The sequence below is a fragment of the Chiloscyllium punctatum genome, chromosome 19 (genome assembly GCF_047496795.1).
Source record: "Chiloscyllium punctatum isolate Juve2018m chromosome 19, sChiPun1.3, whole genome shotgun sequence".
Taxonomy (NCBI): domain Eukaryota; kingdom Metazoa; phylum Chordata; class Chondrichthyes; order Orectolobiformes; family Hemiscylliidae; genus Chiloscyllium; species Chiloscyllium punctatum.
The window spans coordinates 60398805-60423738 of record NC_092757.1 but is presented as its reverse complement, the minus strand read 5'-3'; the positions used below and the strand labels follow the sequence as shown (position 1 = coordinate 60423738).

General features: G+C 40.1%; 1 protein-coding gene across 2 annotated transcripts in view; it reads left to right on the top strand.

Annotated features, from left to right (window-relative positions):
- mtmr4 (myotubularin related protein 4) overlaps positions 1 to 24934 on the top strand; it is a 132251-nt gene that overhangs the window by 34086 nt on the left and 73231 nt on the right. Inside the window, exons 1-2 of one of the 2 annotated variants that reach the window (XM_072589504.1) lie at positions 5324 to 5444; positions 14667 to 14738. In XM_072589504.1, the coding sequence (XP_072445605.1) occupies positions 14724 to 14738 (15 nt within the window). In that variant the 5' untranslated portion in view covers positions 5324 to 5444; positions 14667 to 14723. Of the gene's footprint in view, positions 1 to 5323; positions 5445 to 14666; positions 14739 to 24934 lie in introns of those variants that run through there. The other variant, XM_072589503.1, reaches the window with a different exon arrangement.

The following is a 24934-nucleotide window of genomic DNA, read 5'->3' as shown; positions in this document are numbered from 1 at the left end:
GGCAACCATTCCATCGAGAAAGGCAAGGGCAGCAGATACTTGGTAACACCACCACCTGCAAGTTCCCCTCCAAACTCATGACCACCCTGAATTGGAAATATACTGCCAGTCCTTCACTGTTAGATCAAAATCCTGAAATTCCCTCCCTACCGGCATGTGGGTCAACCCACAGCAAGTGTAGTGATTCAAGAACGCAGCTCACCACCACCTTCTCAAGGGAAAATAGGGATGGGCTATCAATGCTGACATGCCAGCAATGCCCAAGTCCCACAAATGAATATTTTTTAAAAAGTGGAGCTGAGAGCACGAAAAAATCGGCCATGATTTTTTTGAATTGTGGGCCAGCTGGTCTACTCCTCCTATTCCTTATGTTCTTAAGTAACACTGTGTTTCTGTATGTATGTGATGTTTAGACCTAATGGCCCTTAAATGCCTGCATTTTATTGAACTGAAATGTATTACATTAAATTTGTTGAATTTCATTGACCTATCACAATACTATTGTAGTCTCCGTTCATCCTCTATTTATTTGGGCTTCCTAACTGAGTGTTATCCATGTGTTTGGGTGTCATCTTGTTTCATTGAAGGGATCCCAGAGCAGAATCCTCTGAGGCATTGCTACAAACCTCAACCCTCGCAGAATTGAACCTTTTTACTCCTTTTAATGATTGGATATTAACTTAATCATCTAATTGGGAGAAAGTGAGGACTGCAGATGCTGGAGATCAGAGCTTAAAAATATGTTGCTGGAAAAGCGCAGCAGATCAGGCAGCATCAAAGGAACAGGAGAATCGACGTTTCGGGCATAAGCCCTTCTTCCTGAAGAAGGCTTATGCCCAAAATGTCAATTAATCATCTAATTGTAGACCCCTCTGGTACATCGTCAGAGTATTAGTGAAAATTTGAATATCACATTAATCAAATCAATCCTCTTTCAAAGAATGAGTTTTAATATATGATCAGAAATTAGGCCATTCAGTCCATCGAATCTGCTCTGCCATTCAATCATGAATGATAGGTTTCTGCTTTCTCCTCGTCATCCTTGATTCCCCTTCATACTCGAGAACCTAACTATCTCAATCTTAAATAAACTCAATGACCTGGCCTCCACAGCCTTCTGTGGCAATGAATTCCATAGATCCACCACTCTGGCTGAAGAAGTTTCTCCTTCTCTCCCTTCTAAAACATCATCTCTTTACTCTAAGGCTGTGCCCTATTCTCTCCTACCAATGAAAACATCTTCCCAACATTTACTCGTCCACACCGTTAAGTATTCTGAATGTTTGTTTCAATTAGATCCCCACCCCACCCCACCCCACCCCACCCCACCCCACCCCACCCCACCCCACCCCACCCCACCTTATCCTTCTAAACTCCATTGAGTATAGGCCCATAGTCCTCAAACATTCTTCATGTGTCAAGCTTTTCTTTCCTGGGTCCATTCTTGTGACCCTCCTCTGAACCCATTCCAGGGCCAGTACATCCTTCCTGAGATATGGGACCCAAAACTGCGCATGATACTCCAAATGTGGTCTGACCAGAGCCTCAGAATGACTGAGAAGTACATCTCTCTGCTTTTATATTCAAGCTCTCTCAAAATAAATGTCATTGTTGCATTTGTCTTCCTAACTACTAACTCAACTTGCAAGCTTACCTTGAGAGAATCCTGGACTAGAACTCCCAAGCTCTTTGCACTTCACACTTGTGAATTTAGAAAGTAGTCAATTCTTTTATACTTGCAACCATGTCCTCATGATCTCTCACTCTCCCATGTTGTACTCCATCTGCCCACTCTCCTAACCTGTCCAAATCCTTCTGCAGCCTCTCCACATCCTCAGTCTACCTGTCCCTCTACCTATCTTTGTATCATGTGCAAACTTAGCCAGAACGCCTTCAGTTCCGGCATCTAGATCGAAAATGTATAAAGCGAAAAGTTTGATCCCAACACAGTGAGCCTTGTGAAATACCACTTGTCATCGTAAGCTATCCTACCAGAGAGCCAAACTTCTAACAATGCTAGCACCTTGCTATTCAGGTTAGCTCTGTCTACTTTTTGAAAATTAGTATTGGGTTAACTTCTTGAGTCTTCCAGTACGTATACCGTTTCAGTAGCATCCTAAAATATGTCTGGTCCTTCTATTCTTTCCACACCATCTTGATTGTTAGTTTATGATTCCTAATTTTAGGCAAATTTTAGTTTTCGCTTTTCTCATTACAGAACTTATCTGCCTTCAATATTCTTGTAAACCAGAAGCAGCGTCTGTCCGCTAACTCTAATTACTTGCTCTTGTATCCTTTCTTGGAGCTTAGTTGGCAATCAAAATTTTTTTCTAATATGTCGATAATATGCTTCTGATATGCTTTTAATATTTTTGAGATATATTCCTTAGCTTGCTTTTCCTGAAGAAACACTTTTCTTGACAGTTTAGTATGCTTGTTTTGAACCACTTGCATTTTTATTTGGTCAATTAAACATTGGTATACAGCCCTGATTGCACGTTCGCATTCAACACACCATTTTGATCTGGATTGTGTTATTTTTATAAGTAGAATGTGGCACTGCTTTTCCCCTTTAACCGGAAGATTATAAAAGAATGCAACTAATGTGTTAAATAATCAGGAATATTTGAATTGTGCAATGAAAAGATAGATCCTAGTTGTTTTGGTTATAGCATGGAATCCTTTAACTGCGGGTGACTATTTAGCATGGTGCTTTAATGTGCTGGATGACTTGAAACGCATAAAGGTGGATAAATCCCCAGGACTTGATCAGGTATACTCTAGGACTCTTTGGGAAGCTAATGAAGTGATTTCTGGACCTCTTGCTGAGATGTTTGTGTTATCAATAGTCACAGGTGAGGTGCCGGAAGACTGGAGGTTGGCTAATGGTGCCACTGTTTAAGAAAGGTGGTAAGGCCAAGCCAGAGAACTATAGACTCTTGAGCGTTACGTCGGTAGTGGGCAAGTTGTTGGAGGGAATCCTGAGGGACAGGATGTACGTGTATTTGGAAAGGCAAGGATTGATTAGGGATAATCCGCATCGCTTTGTGTGTGGGAAATCATGTCTCACAAACTTGATTGAGTCTTTTGAAGTAACAAAGAGGATTGATGAGGGCAGAGTGGTAGATGTGATCTGTATGGACTTCAGTAAGGCATTCGACAAGGTTCCCCATGGGAGACTGATTAGCAAGATTAGATTTCTTGGAATACAGGGAAACTAGCCATTTGGATACAAAACTGGCTCAAAGGTAGAAGACAGAGGGTGGTGGTGGAGGGTTATTTTTCAGACTGGAGGTCTGTGACCAGTGGAGTGCCTCCCAGGATCAGTGCTACTTTTCATCATTTATTCAAATGATTTGGATGTGAGCATAAGAGGTACAGTTAGTAAGTTTGCAGGTGACACCAAAATTGGAGGTATAGTGGACAGCGAAGGTTACCTCAGATTACAACAGGATCTGACCAGATGGGCCAGTGGGCTGAGAAGTGGAAGATGGAGTTTAATTCAAATAAATGTAAGGTGCTGCATTTTGGGAAAGCAAATCTTAGCAGGACTTATACACTTTATGGTAAGGTCCTAGGGAGCATTGCTGAACAAAGAGACGTCACGGTAGCAGAGTGGTTAGCACTGCTGCCTCACAGCGCCAGACACCCGGGTTCAATAACCGCCTCAGGCAACTGTCTGTGTGGAGTTTGCACATTCTCCCCGTGTCTGCGTGGGTTTCCTCCGGGTGCTCTGGTTTCCTCCCACAGTCCAAAAATGTGCAGGTTAGGTGAATTGGCCATGCTAAATTGCCCGAAGTGTTAGGTGAAGGGGTAAATGTAGGGGAATGAGTCTGTGTGGGTTGCTCTTCAGAGGGTCGGTGTGGACTTGTTGGGCCGAACGGCCTGTTTCCACACTGTAAGTAATCTAATCTAAAGAGACCTTGGAGTGCAGGTTCATAGCTCCTTGAAAGTGGAGTTGCAGGTAGATACAGGTAGATAGGATAGTGAAGAAGGCGTTTGGTATGCTTTCATCAGTCAGTATTGGGTTCAGAAAAGATTTACAAGGATGTTGCCAGGGTTGGAGGATTTGAGCTAGAGGGAGAGGCTGAACAGGCTGGGGCTGTTTTTCCTGGAGCATCAGAGGCTGAGGGGTGACCTTATAGAGGTTTACAAAATTATGAGGAGCATGGATAGGGTAAATAGACAAAGTCTTTTCCCTGTGGGGGGGGGAGTCCAGAACTAAAGGGCATAGGTTTAGGGTGAGAGGGGAAAGATATAAAACGAGACTTAAGGGGCAACTTTTTCACGCAGAGGGTGCTACGTGTATGGAATGAGCTGCCAGAGGAAGTGGTGGATGCTTGCCTGATTGCAACATTTAAAAGGCATTTGGATGGGTATATGAATAGGAAAGGTTTGGAGGGATATGGTCAGGTGCTGGCAGGTGGGACTAGATTGGGTTGGGATATCTAGTCGCATGGACGAGTTGGACCGAAGGGTCAGTTTCCATGCTGTATATCTCTATTACTCTACGATGAGATGAAGAATAGATGACTGCAATTGCCTTTTTGCCATGTGTCTAATTTACAATACAAAAGAAAAAGCAAGTACTGGAAAACTATGTTGGAAACCTGAAATCAAAGTAGGTCTTGCAAATGTGTGGGAAGATTTTCAGATCGATCAGTTTTCTTCAAAACTGGAAAAAGTTGAGTTGTAAAACGTACATTTCCACGGCTGGGATCCAAGTGCGCAACGCCAAGATTTAAAGTCCAACTTTTTATTTATGGTGCCGCTTTCATCGAACATTTGATAGTGTACTGTCCAATGCAATTGGAAAGGAGACGGTTGTGTTTGACTGGAATTTCGTACAAGTAGTAAACAGTTTACGTTTCGATGTGCATGAGGTTTGTACGCACTATACTTTCCCTCTTGGCCACGATGTGGGTGCCTGGATTACTTGGATAGGGATTGGCAGCAGGCGCGGCCTCCCCACGGTACTTCGCAAATCTATTATACTCTGATGTTTCCGTAACCAATAAAGTTGCGTTTTTATTTTGATCCCATCTTCTGATAGGATGGGTTGTGCTTGAAAGTTGTAAAGTCTCTGAAGCTGTAAAGTTGTGTTCACTTTACAAAAAAAAGTGCCGCAACATACAGATACTTAAAGTATCCAGAGTGTCTCCGAAAATATGACCAAAGCCTCTGCGGTTTAGGAGAAAATTGTATCTTGTTACAGGGCCTGTACCTCTTTTCCAATTGTTCAACACATTCCTATTAAGTTGGCCACGTCTTTCACGTTCTGGCTGTGCCTATGGAACACGTTGTACTCTAATCGGCGAGCTGACACGTCTTGCAGTTCCAAGCTACGCCTTCCCACGTTTGTGGGATGGGCAAGTGCAGTGAAAACGTTTAAGAAAGTCGCACTGTGAGGTTAAACTGCAACCAGTACTCAAACTAACTGTTCGGTGAGTAATAAAAAGAAGAATGGATGCTATGTTTACTTTACAATTAATGTAAAATACAAGTCTGCGTTTTATATTTGCACGACCTAAGTCTGCGATTGTTTTGCAATCAGAAGTGAAAGCATAGAAAGCATTTCCATTTCGATATTTGTTCATTTCCAGGACTGGCCGAAATACTTGCAGTGCATACCCGATGGTTTGTGATCTCTTATAATTGGTTCAGACAGAATATATTCACCTCTATTAATTCATTGTGGAACGTTGTACCTTTCACAAATTTGGATTATGCAAGAAGACGTTTTAAATAAAGTGAAACTGACTTCAACATAAAGGTGTCCGTACATATAGGTCCTCCTGGTGGCCGCCGCAGTGCTTCAGTTTTATTGCACGTAAAGAGAATTGTAGTTTGTCTTAAAATGTTGCTTTACACAAATAGTCTAAGTGACGTCAGCAAACTGGTGAGAAAAGCGGACTTGGGTTGAAAGTCTTTGATACAAATACAGCAATAAATCTAAAAATCGTTGAAGCGCATCGTTTGGTTCTAACTAGGACTGATACCCGTACCGTATGACTAAGTTCTGAAATGAGCAGCAGTTGCACGTCCATTTTGCTGAACTGTCACATCTGCAAATCCCGACTAGTTAACCGAGCCCTTGCCCAATTTACAGATAAAGGGATTCCCCACTGCGTAGGTCTGACTCTAATTTGTGCACAGTGAATTAGTGGTGATACAAATATATATATATCTAATCATGTGTGTGTACATTGAGAGATTTAGGTAATTTGCCGCTGACCTATAGTGTCCAAAGAGCAACATAAAGGCTATTTAATTAGGCACCAGGAAAGTCAAGATCAAAGACCTGCCATCATGCCTAGATGGCCTACAAATGATAACATGGGAAGTCTGCTAATTTCTTCAGAAGCAAATTAGTTAGACAGATTTCAGATGACCTTGTGGATTCTGTCTGAAAAGCACAGATTGGAAATTTATAATGTGTGTTTGTTAATTGTTCTATGTTATTGGCTTCAGTTGTGTGATTTTTCTTTAGTCATCCTTTCATGTTTCAAATTGTTGATCTTTGGCAATGCAGTTAAATTTTGAAATTTTCTTTAAAATAAAGTAACAAACTTAACAGTACAAATGATCTAGAGCACTCAATCACTTTGGCAAGCTTGACAGATCATGTAGCTCTTGTGCTCCCAGAGTTCACGTACTGCTGGTGCAGTTCGTTCAACTAATTATTCAACCCAGGACACTCCTGTGATAGAAGATTATGTCAAGGAAAGAGATTGTATGAAATTGTCATTGATATTGCATTTGTTTCAAATTAAGTCTCTGAACCTTTTGCTTTAGATGTCTTCACTGTTGGTACAAGTTGAGTCAGACTTTTTTCTATCACTGTAGTGTATCACCACAAAAAAAATGTTAATGTGTAAGTTTCCTTTGACTTATGTTTGACCACTTTACAATAACAAGACCAAATATCTCAAAGACATTTGTCACCTTGAACTTAGTTTTCAGGCCCAGTTGGTGCTGATATTGTTTGTGAACTCTTGGTAGATGCTTAGAAGTTGTCAAGAGATTTGGGTAGTCTGTCCAAAACCTTTGTTTCTTTTTGCTGCATGTGCAATCCAGTGGAATAATTAGTGGCAAATGTTTGTCACTTCTGGTACGCAATTGTGTATGATACTGTGGGATTATGCTATTTTACAAGTAGCACATATTTCTATTCTTCGACATCAAGCAGTGCACCAAATTATTGGTGTTCCATTGTCCTGAACATTAAATGTGTCAAATGTGTCAAAGACTGAGACCTGAATTCTTGATTTGTCCATTTGGAAAGAAAAGAAATTTCTTGAAGATCTGTGAATTAACACAGAAGCACAAATTTCCTGGTTTGACTGGGAAAGTCCAACCACACCATTGAATCTCATTGCTTGGTTATTTTGCAAACTCTACAAAGCACCCAGTTGTGTTTAAGCATTCTTAATGTTGATTTTTCTACCTTAATTGTTATATTTCCTCAACAATTTCATAAAGCAAGCCAGTTGCTTAAAATTACTAAAAATCAATTTTAGGTATTTTAGTATGTCCACTGTAAATAACTTGAAATAATATATTTACTTGAAAAGAATTAATAAAGAGTTTACGTTTTTGATCGCGACTCTTTTTCTTTAAAAAAATAAAATGACTTAACAATTCGAATCACTCTTCCTGTCCTTTTGTTTACGCTGAGAATAATCCATGTTTTCTGCATACACTTGAAAGCTTATTTGGCTAGTTTGAGGTACAGTGACCAAAGTTGAACTCAGCACTTTTTTAGGATGCAGTCATAGTAACACGAATTGAAGAGTTCAAAATTAACAGATGCTAATCTAACTCAAATGCAGTGGTGCCCATTCCAGCAGGGAATCTGTTTCATTGCTTGGGCATGATATTGCATGAAGTATGTCAAATCTCATCTGTTGAAATTTCTGTCTTTATATGTGAGTGATGTGTTTCTTTTTGAGTAGGTGGGAAACTAGCCTTGGAGTACTGGTGCTAATAAATAGACGTATAGAGGAACCTCGATTTATCCAAACAACACAGGCAGGGAATATTTTGTTCGGATAATCGAATGCCGGATAACACTTTTTAGCCAAGCATCGGGAACTTGCAATCTTGTTCGGATAATCAAATGCCGGGTAATCGAGGTTCCTCTGTAGAGGAAAAAGTCATTAGGCCTCCTTTTGGATCATTCATGCAAAAAGATAGTATCGTTCATATTACACAAATGAACTGTTTCATGAGTGATTTAATAGATTATGGCTTAATTATGTGGAAGTTCATTCCAAGTATTGTTCACTATTAATGTGGTGAATTTAATGAATTCTACCCTGAATTCAAATTTTACTTGTTGGTTTGAAATTTAGTCTCTTAATTAAAATTGATATAGGAATACTGAGTAGACAATTAAGCCTTGGGAACCTGTTCTTGCAATCAGTGAGATCTAGCCAACTCCATAAATACCTGCTTTAAAACTCTGAAGTAGCATTCTTGATTTACTGCTTTACCACTTGCTTTCTTATATTAGATTAGTGAATTCCTTTGAGTGAAATGTCTGGGTTTCTCTAGTCTTTGGGGTCAATATTTTGCCTTGTTCAAGGCTTACTTGCACAGATTGACCTTATGTTACTGACCTGAACTAAATCTGTAGCTTGAAATGCAGCTTGAGCAGCACACATCAAGTTTAGTTTTTTTTGTCTCTGTAGTTCAGATTTGATTGCTCATTACTGTTGTATAGTGATTCAGCTTGTTGAGGATTTGGGCTGAAATGACCTATTTGGTTGTAACTATTTCCATTGTTAATTTTAACATTATTTGTGAACAATGTGACCTGTTATTTTGGTTTGCATTGTAAAATTTATCATTGAAAATATAAATGTTCAGTGCTGTTAAAGGGGATTGCATTCATAGTCAGAAAATGTTTGTAGTGTACTGCTGACTGAAATTACAGGTCACAAACTGAATTCAGTAGAAATGAAGACCAACTTCTGTGTAATCAGTATAATTTTAATTTTCACTAACCTCTGTTTCATGTTGGTCTGTCAATTCATATTCTCATGCTTTATTCTCACCTCTTCACGTGAGCGAGCTTCTGTAAAAAAATTTGCCTATATGTTGTGCCATTCATAAGAGTCATAGAGATGTACAGCACAGAAACAGACCCTCCGGTTCAACTCATCCATGCTAATTAGGTATTCTAAATTAATCTAGTCTCGTTTGCCAGCATTAAACCCATATCCCTTTAAACCCTTCCTATTCATATACAATTAAATGTAATTGTAGCAGCCTCCACTACTTCCTCTGGCAGCTCATTCCATACACTCACTACCCTCTGCTTGAAAAAGTTGCTCCTTCGGTCCCTTTTAAATTTTTGCCCTCAAAACTTCGCCCTCTATGCTGGATTCCCTCACGCAGGGAAAAGACTGTGTCTGCTTACCCTATCCATGTCCCTCATGATTTTATAAACCTCTAAAAGATCACCCCTTGGCTTCCAGTATTCCAGGGAAAGCAGCTCCAGGTTATTCAGCCTCTCCTTATAGGCTCAGACCCTCTAAACCTGGCAACATCCTTGTAAATCTTTTCCAAACCTTTTCAAGCTTCACAGCATCCTTCCAATAGGAGGGAGACCAAATTGCATGCAGGATTCTTTAAGTGACATAACCAGTATCCTGTGTAGCTGCAACATGACCTCCTAACTCCTATACTCACTGCTCTGACCAATAAAGGAAAGCATACCCAACACCACCGTCACTAATCGGTCTCTCTGCGAGCACACCATAACCTGTCCTAAGATGCACCGTGGCCAACTACTTTTAAACGCGCAGTTTTTAAACAAACTTGGTGGACAGTTTCTACGTGGAGAGCTCTGAAGTTTTAGTGAGGTAAGTGATGTTGACTTATTTAAAGATAATGTTTTATAAGGGAAGAATTGAATAACTGGGACAATTTATTAAGCAAAGTCAAAAGGAATTTTATGCTGTTTCAGCTCGGAACTAGGAAAAAAGAAACCAACTAAAGCTCAATTTTTTCTGAGTATTGTTTCTGGAAAAGTGTACTTTGGGTGGGGAAAGACTGGCGTAGTTGTAAGGGACAAATGGTCATATAGCCCACTGATTTTGCATGCCCAAACCAAAATTGGTTACTTATATTAGGTGCTAGAAGACCACTGGCATCTAGGAAAGCGTGTGCAGACATGGCTAGATGCTTTCAGGAGATGTGAAAAAAGGGTAGCAAGTTATCTCAGTGATATAAAAGAGAAACATGTTTGTTCTGTGAACTTTGGCAAAGATATACTCATACTGACCATTGGTCATATCTATGTGGGAGTGTTGGATTTGGAAGTTGTTACTGCATTACTGAGGCATATTTTTGCAATCTGTGTTATGGCTAGCTAGCAGGTGAAAATAAAATTTTGATAAAAAGGTAACATGGAAAATGAATCTAACCTCAGTGGTAGGAAAACATTTGGGGGAAAAAAATTGAAGAACAGAACTAATGTCCACTTGGAGAAACCGTGATTAATAAAGGGTAGTCAGTATGGCTTTGTCAGGGAGAGATCATGTCTAATAAATTTTGAGTTGGCAGTGTTTTGTATGAAGGTAGTGCAGTCTACGTCAACTTCAATCAGGCTTTTGACAAATTTGGTGAGGGGAAATAGGTCTAGAAGAGCCCTTGAGATCCAGGAAAATTTGGCAAATTCAATTCAAAATTGACATAGTAGCAGGAGGTATAGGGTGCTGGTTGAAGATTGTTTTTGTCCAATGGCATAATAGAGGGTTTGAAACTGACTCTCTTGTTGTTTTGTAATGTATGTTAATGATGTAGACAGAATGTGTAAGATTTTATTGGTAAGTTCACAGATGACAAGAAAATTATGTGGTAAATAACAAGGAGGAAAGCTATATACTGCATAAAGATATAGACAAGTTAGCCATGTGGGCAGATCGGTTGTGGATGGACTTTAATCCTGAAAAATGTGACTTGTTTGGGAGGACTACCCAGGAAAAAGGAGTATGTGTTGTGAAATTTGAAAGGGTTCAGAAAAGATTTACAAGGATGTTGCCAGGGTTGGAGATTTAAGCTACAGGGGAAGGCTGAATAGGCTGGGGCTGTTTTCCCTGGAGTGTCAGAGGCTGAGGAGTGACCTTACAGAAGTTTATAGAATCATGAGGGGCATGGATAGTATAAATAGACAAAGTATTTTCACTGGGGTGGGGGAGTCCGGAACTAGAGGGCATTGGTTTTGGGTGAGGGGGGAAAGATATAAAAGAACTAAGGGGCAACTTTTTCACACAGCAAGTGGTGCATGTATGGAATGAGCTGCCAGAGGAAGTGGTGGAGGCTGGTACAATTAGAACATTTAAAGGCATCTGGATGGGTATATGAATAGGATGGGTTTGGAGGGATATGGGCAAAGTGCAGGCAAGTGGGACTAGATTAGGTTGGAATATCTGGTTGGCATGAACGATTTGGACTGAAGGGTCTGTTTCCATGCTGTATACCTCTATGACGAATTGTAGGACCCAGAAAAGTCTTGAGGATCAGTGGTAGGTTCGATGGTTAGAAGGCAAATAGCATACTTGCCTTCATTAATGAGGCATTGAATACAAGTGCAGGAAGGTTATGATGGAGTTCTACAGAATGTTAGTTAAGCCACATCCAGAGTACTGTGCACAGTTCTTGTTGCCACATTACCGGAAGAATGTGATTAAACTGGAGTGGGTACAGAGGGAGTTCACCAGCTGTTGCCCAGGCAAGAGCATTTCAGCTATGAAGGGTGTCTATATAGATTTGGGTTGTTTTCCTTGAAGTACAAAAGGCTGAGTGTGGTGTCTTTGGAAACCATTTAAGATGTACAAAATTATAAGGGGCCTTGATAGGAAGAAACCTTTTCCCTTATTAGAAGATTCAATTACCAATGGGCGTAGATTTAAGGTAAGGGGAGGTTTAGAGGGAATTTAAGGAGAAATCTTTCACCCAGAGAGTGGTGGTTCTCTGGAATTCATTGCCTGAAAGAGCGGTAAAGACAAAGACCATTAGAACCGACTGACATGATTTATCTACTGTTGGCTGTTAGATTGCAAGTTAAATTTTAATTAGCTACCTAAAAAATTAGTTATTACTCTCTAACGAACAGCTTTCCCCCCTTCCTACCCCTGCCTGTACCTGAACACCCCATACTAACTGTTTTTTAAAAAAACTGAGGCACGACTACCCTGCACTGCAGTCAGATTTCTTCACCTGTAGCACAGTGTTCATTGCCCTCCTTTTTGCACTGCTTTATACCAAGTTTACTGCACTGCTCACTGCTGAATTCCATCCAGTGTATTTCACAGCAAATACGACTTGCTGCACACTGGTCCCAGTCTGCTTCACAGTGCTGCTGACAGCTGCATGCTCCTTGAAAGATTATGCAAGTTTGGTGACTATTCATTGCCCTTTTCTAATGGGCCTTGATATATAGGGAATATGGCATTTGAATGAAATGGCATGAATGCCAATAAAGAATCATGCTTGTAAAGCATGAGTAGTTATAAAAAAAACCAGAAAAGCTGTGAGATCTTAGTTTTTCTGTTACGTTCCTGAGCTATTTAATTTCCATATTATTGTGCATTCCATAAGATGTATTGATTTTTAAAATTGGCAATTAACCATTGAGTAGGTTAAGTAATAAGAATTGAGCTTGAAATATTGCTGAATTAAAGCACCATTGATAGAATATGTCACAGATATTTGTGCCTGTGTTTATTAATTCTGCCCTGGAATTGTTCATACTCCTGAGGTTGACCTTCCTTCAAATTAATAATGATTTTTCATTATACAGTGGTTGTATCTGTCTACGTACTGCCATGTGGTAATGCCAGCTTATTGCTGCTGATCTCATTGTTTAGTTGATCCTGGATTGGCTAAATCCACCAGTGGTAGAGAGACTGAGGGTAGGCTGTTGTAAGCTTGAGGCTGTGGTGCACTCTGTCCCAGAAGAGAGCGCTTTTTTTTGTGCTTGCAATTATAATTAAATAAAATGATCAAAATTTGAGTGTCTGTGATTGAAATTTAAACCGCATAGACTAATGGTAGAGGTAAGCAATAATTTATGGAAACCTGTGGCCTGAAGTTGTTTCAAAGAAAAGTGTAAATTTCAGCCAGTTACTTGTAACAAAGAGGTGAATATTTGGAAAGGTGGTTTCTGGATGGGTGACACAGATTTTCTGGAAAATAATTGTAACATCACTGTGATACATAATTGCAATATTTTGATTTGATAACGTTGAAATGTACCTAGACATTGCTTCTACTTTGGAAACTGTTGAAAATTTATTGCTACGCTCGTGAACTGCAGATAGATGTGGCTGTACACGATATGCTGACTGAAGTAGCTCAGCGGAACCATTTATGGACGAGAGATACACTAGCCAATTAGTTAATGGGTTGCCCTCAACATGATTGAGTTCCACAATTTTCCTTTTCATTCTCTATCCTTCTCCCTGAATTGCCATCACAGCTGAGATTCCCATCAGGCCATTAGTCTCCAATAATCAGGAAACTTCAATGTCCAACAGAAATTGTTGGAAAATTCAGCAGATCTTTGGCAGCATGTATGGAGAGAGAGTTGCTGTTTCAGGCCCATCTTCAAGGGTCATTAGATCTAAAATGTCAGCACTGCTTTAGCTGCACAGATGCTGCCAGATCTACTGAGCTTTTTCAAGTAATTTCTGTTTGTTTTACTGATTTACAACATCTGCAGTTTTTTTAAACTTCAATGGCATTTAAGGCTAAGATGCTAACTTGTGATTTATTGATCGTTCGGTATAGTGCTATGAGATGAAGGAAAATAGTTTTGTGTCTTGATTATGATTTTTTTTCTGTTGATAAGCTTGCTTGAGTTTCTGTGAAGGGCCTGAGTTATTGATGCAATATTGATCAATTTCACATGCTTAATGGTTAGCTGAGGCTCTAATCACTGTTGACACATGTGAAGCTATGCTACACCAGGTATAACCCCTTCAGGGATCAAGGAAGGAATAATAATATGCCAAACCCACCAACAATCTATCTATACAACATTCTCAATGCAAAACCTCAAAAAATTGAGCTGGAGTTGGGGAAGTAGATATGGGAAGTGCAAGGCAGTAGTGGACAGAGATGAATTGAAACATGAGTGAATGAAAAGTTCCAGAAAGTGAAGGCTCTGACAAAACTGATAGATGTGGAGAGATAATTTTCAGTATGCTGAAGGTGGGAAAACAGAAGGTGTCAACAAGGCTGGAAGAGATTCCAAAGGGATGAAGGCAAAAGGATTGGTTGGATGTGTTTTATTAAGATTTTGATGTTGATACACTGAAGATCGTGAATGTACCTGGGATAAAACTTGAGTGGGACCTTGTGCCAGATTTAATGTGTTTGGCTGAGATGCATTTTTGAAGGCTGGCGCTTAGGAGGTCAATCAGTAATCTACGGTAAATAAGGTCAACCATTTCATATTCTTTGGACACTGTGTTTGTTACTCTTTTGTACTCTTAATTTGTTTAGTATCTTGTGATCAGCACAGATGAGGTACGCGAGAAAAATTAACATTGTTTAGAATATAATTGTGGATTTGGATTTTTACAGTTATTACAAACCAATTGCTTTTGCAGAGCTGAGGAACTGCTAACATGGCTTTATTTTTATTTACCAAGGTGCTATTCAGAGTGAACAAGCAGTCTCTGCTATCCTGACTTAAGGGGGCTAAGACCATGGGAACAGAGACAGTAAGTAACAAATATTCTTTTGTTCTTAATTTCTTGAATTTTTTCTTTATTTGTTTATGAAGTTTGGCTTCACTAGTTCACCACTAGCTTCTCTTGAGATGGACAATACTTTTCTGCCTAACTTGGGAATAACATTTTGCCTTTACATGATTTAATATTTCTGTTCACGTGAAGGGGGCACCTGATATTAGTTCCTCCTTCTAGAGCAGAAATTCGTCTAATCTTGTCTTGTGGCTGATTTACTGAGAATAACCAGTGTTCCAGAAGGCGAATTGAAGGATGGAACTGGATCCAATCTTTGCATACACCTATATTAATTTGTAGAGTTACATATTATAAACATACTACTCCAAACCTAAAAAAGACATTTTTTGACTTGATCTATTAATAGAGCCAAACGTTAATGTCCTCCACCCCCACACAATTAAAATTAATATAGAATTAAGAATATTGTTTCCTTATACCCTTTCGAGCACATTAAATCTATGCCATGATAACCAAAACCGATTAGACTGTCATCTGACTAGTATACTGCACTAAGTAGTTGTTTGGTGGTACAGAGCTTGCATTGCTGGGGGAGAAAAAGTGAATTGTTTGTGAAAATAAAAACAAGAATACTAAGTGGAAAAACAACTTTTATATTGCACAAGAGCAGAGTGCTAACTTGTTGCCACGTGCACTCTGGCAGACACATTACCATGGTGGATACACACACTGATTCTGATTGACTGTTGGCTTTAAACCAATCAGGTTGACTCTGGCTGGAGCATCAAATAAGAGTCAAAATACTGAATAATTAACTCCGAATTGAAGACGTTCCAAATACATGCAGGTAGCATTGGTGACAAGGTAGGTGAATTGATGGCACAGATAGAAGTAAACAGTTAGGATTTAATTCCCATCATGAGATATGACTACGGGATGACCAAAGTTGGAAACTTCATAATCACAGATATTCGACATTGAAGAAAGATTGGCAAACAGTAAAAGATTGGGCAATAAGGAATGGGTTCAGTATATTGGTGAGAGAAAATTTTGGATCAAATAAACAATATAGAATCTGTTTTGGTGGAGTTGAGAAATAGTAAGGGGCAGGAAAAAACTGGTAGGAATACTGGCTACCCAACAATCATAAGTTAGGGCATAGTATAATACCGAAAAGTAGAGGTGTACAGAAAATGAGGTGATGCAGTAATCCTGGGTGATTTCAATCTAGCCATAAACTGGTTAAATCTAATGAGCACCAATGCCATACAGGGCAAATAACTGGAATGTGCATGATGTGGTTTTCTAGAGCAGTGTTTTGAGGAATGAATTTGGAAACAGACTATTTTTGATTTTTTTTATGCAATGAAAAGGACACATGAATAGAATGGTTAGGGCAGAGGGAGCACAATATGACTTTGAAAGCAAGCAATACTTGAAAAATAGAGATCAAAGGGAGTAGTGCAAATGAAGAAATAGAATAAATTAGTACTTATAAAATAAAAGCAGCACTAGCTAAATTAATCTGACACTGGACAATGTCTGGAACCTGATACTCTACATCTGCAGTGCTGAAAGAGGTGTCTGTAAACATAGTGGATATATTGGTGAGAACCTTGCAAAGTTGCATACATTCTGGAACGGTGTGCACAGATTGTATGGTGCCCACAGGTTGCAATGGTGCAAATGAAACCTAACTCTTTAAGAAAGGCGAGAGAAAACTGGGAACAACAGACTTGTTACCCGATGTCTAATGGGGAATATATTATTCTGATGGATGTGGAAGCTGAATGAATATAATTAATTGATTGGGCAGAGTCAACCTGGATTTATGAAAAGAAAGTAATGTTTGACAAATCTATTTGAGCTTGCCAAGGATGTTTCCAGGAGAATAGATGGGAGGGAGCAAGGAGATGTGATACATTTTGATTTTTCTAGAAGATATTGAAAGTGTCCCACACCAGTTTAGTTACAGCTCTAACTTGTAGGTTAGCGGGTAATGTAATTGCATGGAAAGAGAAGAATAAGAATGGTTAACAGAAAGAAACACAGCTGAAATAAATGGTCCTTCTCAGATTAGCAGGTTGTGACAAGTGGGGTACCATAAGATCTTGGGGCCTCAGCTGTTCACCATCAATCTCCATGATTTTGATGGGAGGCCAAATATAATGTTTGTAGAGGGCAGAAACTGGATGGGAGTATGTGAGGAATATGGAAAGAGCTTTCATGGAGATGAGGACAGACTGATTGATTTATCAAGAACTTGGCAGATTGAATATTAAGTGGATAAATGTGAAGTAATTCACTTTGATAGAAGGAAGAAGTATTTCTTAGTGAGAGATTGGGAAGCATTGACTTCAGTGATTGAGGTGACCTTGTTCATAAGCTACTGACAGCTAAAATGCAAGTGCAGCATACAGTTAGGAAGGCAAAATACCAAAAATGGTATTTTTGACTGGCTGCAAGAGGATTTATGTCCAGCAATTGCAAAGAATTTCTTCATTTGTATAGAATCTTGGCGAGACTACAGTTATAGTTTTTTACATAATTTTAGTTCCCTTAGCTGAAGTAGGATATTTTTTCCATTTGAAGGGAGTGCAGTGGGGTTTCACCAGGTTAATTCCTAGAATGACTGGACCATCCTCTGAAGTTTGTGAAATTCTTAAAGGGCTTGACAAGGTGAACATTTCTCAGTCTTAGAGTTTAGGGGAAGTGTCACAAATCAGGGGACATTGTCTCAGGCAAAAAGCAAACCATCTAAGACTGAGATGAGAATTTCTTCACTCAAAAGATACTGGATCTTTCTAACCGCAGGGTTGTATAAGCTATGTTGTTGAGTATGTTCAGGATAGAGATTGATAAATTGTAAGATACAGATGACTGCAAGGGATCTGAAGAGAGCATGGCAAAATGCTTTTGAGCTGGGTTACAACCATGATCTAGAGTGGCAGAGTTGCCTTGGGATGAATGGTCTGCTCCTGTGTTTCTATGCATTCATTTAGGGACTAGAACTGCAATTGCACATTCATCACTGTCAATTTGGCAAAATTTTCCTAAACAATTTAAAAGCAAGGTACCACAGATGCTGAAAATCAGAAACAAAAAGAAAATGTTGGGGCAAGTTCGGTCTGGCAGAATCTCTGGGAACAGAAGCAGCTAACATTTCACGTCCAATATGCCTCTTCAGAATTGAAGAAGAGACATAACAGATTTGAAATGTTAACTGTGTCCCCCTCCCCAGATGCTGTCAGAACAGTTGAGTTTCTCTAGCACTGTTTTTATTTCCTCCTTTATTAACGGCTGGGGACAAAATTGGGAGAGCAGTCCATCAGACTCGACAAAAAACAGCTTCACCTAGTGAAATTCATTGAATCTTAGTTTACAGCCACTGTCCCAGACATCACCACCACCTCCTGTCCCGCCAGCAGAGATGGTACAGACGTGTACAGTTTGGTGGGAGTTTCTTTGGGATCCCTCCGCATCCTCCTGCCACCGTTGCCTGAATGATGGTGGATACTTTTAACAACTAGCAGAAGGAGAAGGCTGTATGAATATCGCCATATTCGATTGTGGGTATGTCCATCATATCAGTGAGAAAGATGAGGCTGAAGTATTTTCACCTGCCTTCAGCCAGAAGTGCTGAATGAATGACTCACTTGGCATCCTCCTGATGTCCTGATCATTACAGATGCCAAGTTAATAACTCTGTGATAACATGAAACAGTTGAAGGCACTAGATACTGCACAGGCTATGGGCCCTTACTATATCCCAGGTACTGAAGTTTTGCAAACCTAACCAAGCTATTTCAATGCAGCTGCACCTCTAGTAATTACCTGACAGTGTGATAAATTACCCAAGTATGTCCTCTCCACAGAAAGCAGGACAAATCTAATCTGTTTAAATCCTGCCCCACCAGTCTGCTGTCTGTCATTGGTAAAGTGATGTAAAGGATTGTCAACAATTCTGTGAAGTAGCACTTAGTAAACAATAATCTTACTTAGGCTGAGTTTGCATTCCCTTCATATCAATAAGCTTCTGACTTTATTATAGCCTTGCTCTAAAATTGAACAAAGGCACTCGACTTAAAGTGAGGTTAGATTGACTGTTATTACACCAAGGGCTCTTTTGACCAAGTTTGGCATTTAGGTTCCTAAGCAAAATTGACAATTAGAATCTGGGAAGTTTTCATTGGTTAGAATCATTCCTAGTATAAAAGAAGTTTTGTTGTACTTAGTGGGGGTTAATCTTCTCAATTCTAGGCCATCCCTGCAGGGCAACCTCAAAGATAGTATTTAATCAATCTGTTCAGCGATGGTATTATGCAACATTGAAGCAGGTGGGACATGAACCTAAACCTCCTAGCTCAGAGATAGAACTTTCTCAGACTTGTTTTTTTTTAATCAACCTGTCGAGGGGTGTCATGACACCCTCCGGAGCAGGTGAGTCTTGAACCCAGACCTCCTAGCTAGAGGTAGGGACCCAAACAACTTCTTCACTGTAATGTTGTAGAGTCAACCATCTTTATCAATGATCTTTCTTCCAGCTTAAGGTCTTGTCTGTGGTATTGCTTGCTACTGATTACATGATGTTCAGCACCATTCACAACTTCTCAGATATCGAAGAATTCTCTGAACATATACAACAAGACCAGGACAATATCCAGGCTTGGGTTGCTACATGGCAAGTCATATTTTCACCACGTGAGTGACAGGCAATTAGCATCACTAACAAGGGGGAATCTAACCCCCGTCTCCCCGTGACACTGAGAGGTTAACATTATTGAATTCCCATGATAATTATTCCAGGAGCTATCCATTGACAAGAACCTGAACTGAACCAGCATTTATATACTGTGGCTTACTGGAACAATAAGTAGGAATAAGTTATATGACTGCCCAAAGCCTGTTCACCACAGCAAGGCACATGTCAGGCACGATGGAGTACTCCCCACTTGCCTGGATGAGTACGTCTCAACACATTCAGGCCAAAACTTCTGTGCTGTTCAATTTTCAGTGGAAAAACTTGAGTGTACTAGTTATTACACTGTCACTGGAATTTGTGTTATATACTTTGCTTTCAACAAACTACTTCCAGGATATTCTACATTTTTCTTGGTGTAATCTCATGCAAGTGGTTCAATCCATGACTGTTCTCTACCCTTCCCAGATCAATATGGATCAGATTGTCACCTGCATTCAATAGCAGAGCTATTTGGAGTTATATCTTTTGCTGTCTCAGAAGGTAACTTAATTGGCAGAATGGCAGAAGGGAAGAAAAAAGTATTTGACAATGCAGAAGCGAGGGTAACAGGACAGCAGAGGAAAGGAGAACTGACAATGGAAGTAGAGTGGAACTGGTGAAATCAGCTCTCTGCTGCATTATATTGACTGAACCTGATCTGTATCTTTGCATTGTATACTTTCTATAAAAAGTATCCATTTGTAAAATTAAATGTAGATAAAGTCATAATAGTCACCGGGAAGTTTAACTTCTAAGCGGTGAATATCTGTTAAAGGACTGGATATATTCAATGGGGCATTTTCTATTAGCTTTCCCAAATTAGTAATTTTCACATACTGTTTGATCAATTTTCAAAAACACTAAAAATGAGCAAAGGATGAAATTTGCAGTTTTGACCCCCACACTGCAACCAGCTAGGCTTTTGGTTGGCTAGATAACTGGTGACTGTCATAAAAAATTTTAATTATTTTAGTATCAATAAAAGTTATATTGATAGTATGATCACTTATTTAAGTACACTTTGCATTATTAATTCATATTTTTGTGGGATGAGAGAGTTGTCAACAAGTACCCCCTTGAGTATCACTTGCTCATTCCCAGGTGCCCTTCAGACTGAGTGCTTTTCTTGGTCATTTCAGTGGGTGGTTTGGAGTCAACACACTACTGGCTTGGATTCACTTGTGCACCAGCCTAAGAATGTAGATTTCTATCCCTAAAAGACACTAATGAATGGGTTTTTATGTCCACCAGTAATCATAATGGAGACCATGATCCTGAGACTAAATTTCAATTTAACAATTCTTAATTGATTTTAAATTGCACCAGCTGCCATGGTCGAATTTGAACCCATAATCACAGAGCATTAGTCTGAGCCTCTAGATTACAAATCCAGTGAAGTTACTGCTAAGCCACCAAATTCCCCCAGTTTATCCTGCATGTTCCAGTTACCCATAGTTATAATGTTAGATGCCTGTGAACAATCTTAAAGTTTGAGTTACTCCACTGCATGGGAATGATATTTGGCTCTAAACCTGTATTTGCTGGCTGTTAGGTGAAACTACTGCCACATTAATCTTTCGATGTGGTCAAGCTCTGTACTTGGATAAGCATAAATATGAAGGGATACTCTATACAGCTTTGTCGGGATGCGATTGTGTCTGACAGTTTTGATTCAGTTTTTCAAGGAGGTGACCAGGTGTAAGAGCCCATGGGATCCATTGCACTGTTAAATTGGATTCAAAATTGGCTTAGTGGCAGAAGATTGAGTGATGGTCGAAAGTTGTTTTTCTGACTGGAGGCCTGCGTACAATGATGTGCCACAAGTGGAATTTAAATCTGAATAGTGTGAGGTGATGCATTTTGGGATTACACAATAAATAGTAGGATCCTAAGATGTATAGAAGACTAAAGAGATCATAATGTGCGTGTGCACAGATCCTTGAAGGCAACAAGGCAGGTGATTAAGGCAGCTGGGATTTTTTTTTCAGTTGAAGCACTGAATGCAAGACCAAGGAGGTTAATATAGAGCTGTATAAGATTTTATTTAAGCCACATCCGAAGAATTGTATGTAGTTCTGGTTACCATACTAAAGGAGGGATGTAATTTCAATCGAGAGGTGCATAAGAGATTGACCATAATGCATCCTGGTCTTGAACATTTCAACTATAAGAAACGAGTTAGGCTGCAGTTGTTTATTTTGGAGCAGAGAAAAGCTATGGGGAACCTGACTGAAGTATTAACAATTGAGGAGACTAGATAGAAACTTTTGTAGAGAGGTTAAATTATAGGGCACATATCTTTAAGGTAAAGGGCAAAAGGTGTCAAGATAATTTCAGGAAGAATTCTTTTCACCAATGCTGGTGAGTATCTGGAACTTGCCTGAAAGGATTAGATTAGATTACTTAGTATGAAAACAGGCTCTTTGGACCAACAAGTCCACACCGACCCTCCGAAGAGCAACCCATTCCCTTACATTTACCCCTTCACCTAACACCATGGGCAATTTAGCATGGCCAATTCACCTAACCTGCACATCTTTGGACTGTGGTAGGAAATGGAGCATCCGGATGCAACCCACGCAGACATGGGGAGAATGTGCAAACTCCACACAGACAGTTGCCTGCGGCGGGAATTGAACCCGGGTCTCTGGCGCTGTGAGGCAGCAGTGCTAACCACTGTGTCAAAGTGAAAGAGGTGGAAACCAACATCACATAATTTTATAGATAATCACTTGATGCACCGTGCTGGAAAATAGGACTAAATTAGGTAGGTACTTGAAGACCAGCATGGACATGATGGGCCTGAAGAGCCTCTTTCCACGCTGTGAAATTGCTGACTCCAGCCTTATGATTGATATTTTTAGTTTTTTTTTCCCTGCTGCAGACTCTGAAACCTGAGACTGCTACCCTGGAGTGTGCCTCTCTCTGCTCTGCCTATATACAGACTCTCCAAACGTTACTGTTCAAAAAGCTGACCATATTGCTCTACTTTGTAGTTAAAAATCGCACAACACCATTTTTTATAATCCAGCATGTTTATTTGGAAGCACTAGCTTTTCAGAGTGCCGCTCCTTCTTAAAGTGGTTGTGGAGATTACGATCATGCTCACAGAATTTATGGCCAAAGGAGTCCAGTGTCATGGAGATGTGACACAGTAAACAATCTTAGATTAAAGCTTTCATCTTTTATAATGGGATGTGCTGGGTTCTGTTCTTTGATATGTAAATCCCAGAATTTATTTTAAATTACATTCTCAAGATAGCTCAGTTTTTTAAACAATGGGTATGAAGTCTGTGTCCCAATGCTATATCAGACTGTTAAACCGTCTGTGTAATTTTACATGGATCCATGCAGTTTTTGAGCAAAATAAAATGTAATTCTGCAAAAAATTCACCCCATAAGCTTATATGTGTGCATATGTAGGAGCGACAGATTGAGTATGGGTGGGTGGGTGTGAGTGCATATGATTGTGTGTGTGTTATGGGTTATGTGTGAGAAGGTGCGTGTGTTGGTGTCAGTGTGGGGGAGGGGGCATGTATGTGCATATGAGAGAGAACTTTTATATGAGGGAGGGTCTGCGTGGGTGTGAGAGAGTGTATCATGCAGTGGGGTCACCTGCCATGTGACATGAACCCAAGGTCCTGGTTGAGGCAATTCCCATGGGTACCGAACTTTGCTATCAGCTTCTGCTCAGCCACTCTGCATTGCTGCCTGTCCTGAAGCCCGCCTTAGAGGATGGTCACCCGAATTTCCGAGGCGGAATGTCCCGGACTGGGAGGGAACATTCCTGGCTGGTGATTGTTGTACAGTGTCCATTCACCCATTGTCACTTCATAGTTGTAATGCCATCTTGACAGTGCTGCACCCTACTGGAATATTCCTTTGGGATAGAATTCTCCAGCAAAATATTGACAACTAATCCTGGTGTCTCAGCAAATATATATTTTGCAGCAAATTATATTATGTGGCAAATTGAAGTGAGAAGGAGCAATTTCAATCAACCCTTCCTATTGTATTGGTGAGTCCTTCATGCTAATTACTTTTGTGAAGGGACATTTCCTTTCAAGAATTTGAAGCCACTACTTCTGTCCTGTACTATTTCATTTATCGCTGAAGGTGAATTCACAGACCTGTTAAAGTGTAGAAAGAGGCCGTTCAGACATTCTGGCTGTATTCATGATTTGGAGGTGCCAGTGTTGGACTGGGGTGTACAAAGTTTAAAAATCACAACACCAGGCTATAGCCTAACAGGTTTATTTGGAAGCACTAGCTTTCAGAGCGCTGTTCCTTCATGGGGTGATAAGATAATAAGACACAGAATTTATAGCAAGAGTTTACAGTGTGATGAAATGATATATGGAAAAAGACTGAATTGTTTAAGTCTCTTATCTTTTAGAATAGGGCATGTTGGTTTCAGTTCTTTCATATGTAAGTCCCAGAATTTCTTTTAAAGTTGCATTCTCAAGTGAACTTATAACAATCGGTGCCATGTCAGCTCAGATAATGCATTGAAGGTGTGAGGTTAAAGTCTGTCTGTCTGTGCCCCAATGTTCAGACTGATTCTACTTTTTTAAAAAAGGGATTTACAGAATCTTACATAAATTCATGCAGTTTTTGAGCAAAATAAAATTAATTCTGCTAGCACAAACTTGTGTGTGTGCGGGTATGTGTGTCTGAGAGAGTGTGTATCTGTGCATGTGAAAAGAGGTATCGGTCTGAGAGGATGCGTGTGTGGGTGAGAGTATGAGAGTATGGGTGAGAGTATATGTGAGCGTATGAAAGAGAGCTTGTGTATGAGAGATGGTCTGTGTGAACGTATGGGTCTCTAGGAGCGTGTGTGTCTGTGTGCGTGTGAGAGAATATTTAGTGCAGTGGGGTTGCCTGTAGTGTGACATGAAAGGTTCCGGCTGAGGCCTTCCCCATGGGTACCGAACTTGGCTATCAGCCTCTGCTCGGCCACTTTGCATTGTTACCTGTCCCAAAGTCTACCTTGCAGGGTGGTCACCCGAAGGTCTGAGGCCAAATGTCCCGGACGGCTGAAGTGTTCCCCGACTGGAAGGAAACACTCCTGTCTGTAGATTGTTGTGCGGTGTCCATTCGTCTGTTGCCATAGCCTCTGCTCGGTCTTGCCAGTGTACCATGCCTCTGTATCCTTGCCTGCAGTGTATGAGAGAGACAATGTTGGCCGAATCACAGGAGTACCTGCACGTATATGTATGTGGTGTTCCCATGTGTAATGGTAGTATCGTGATGATACTCTGACATGTCCTGCAACGTCTGCAGTGACAGGGTTGTATGGTGTTGTCCTGAAGGTCAGACAGTTTGCTGCAAACAATGATGTGACAGGCACTTGGAAGTACTCCAAGGATGCCCTCATAAAAATGGGGTACGCTGCTCAATTCATCAACTGCCAGTTCTGACGTGCCACAGCAAGAAACCAGAATGACCTCCTCAGGAGACAGGCACAAGC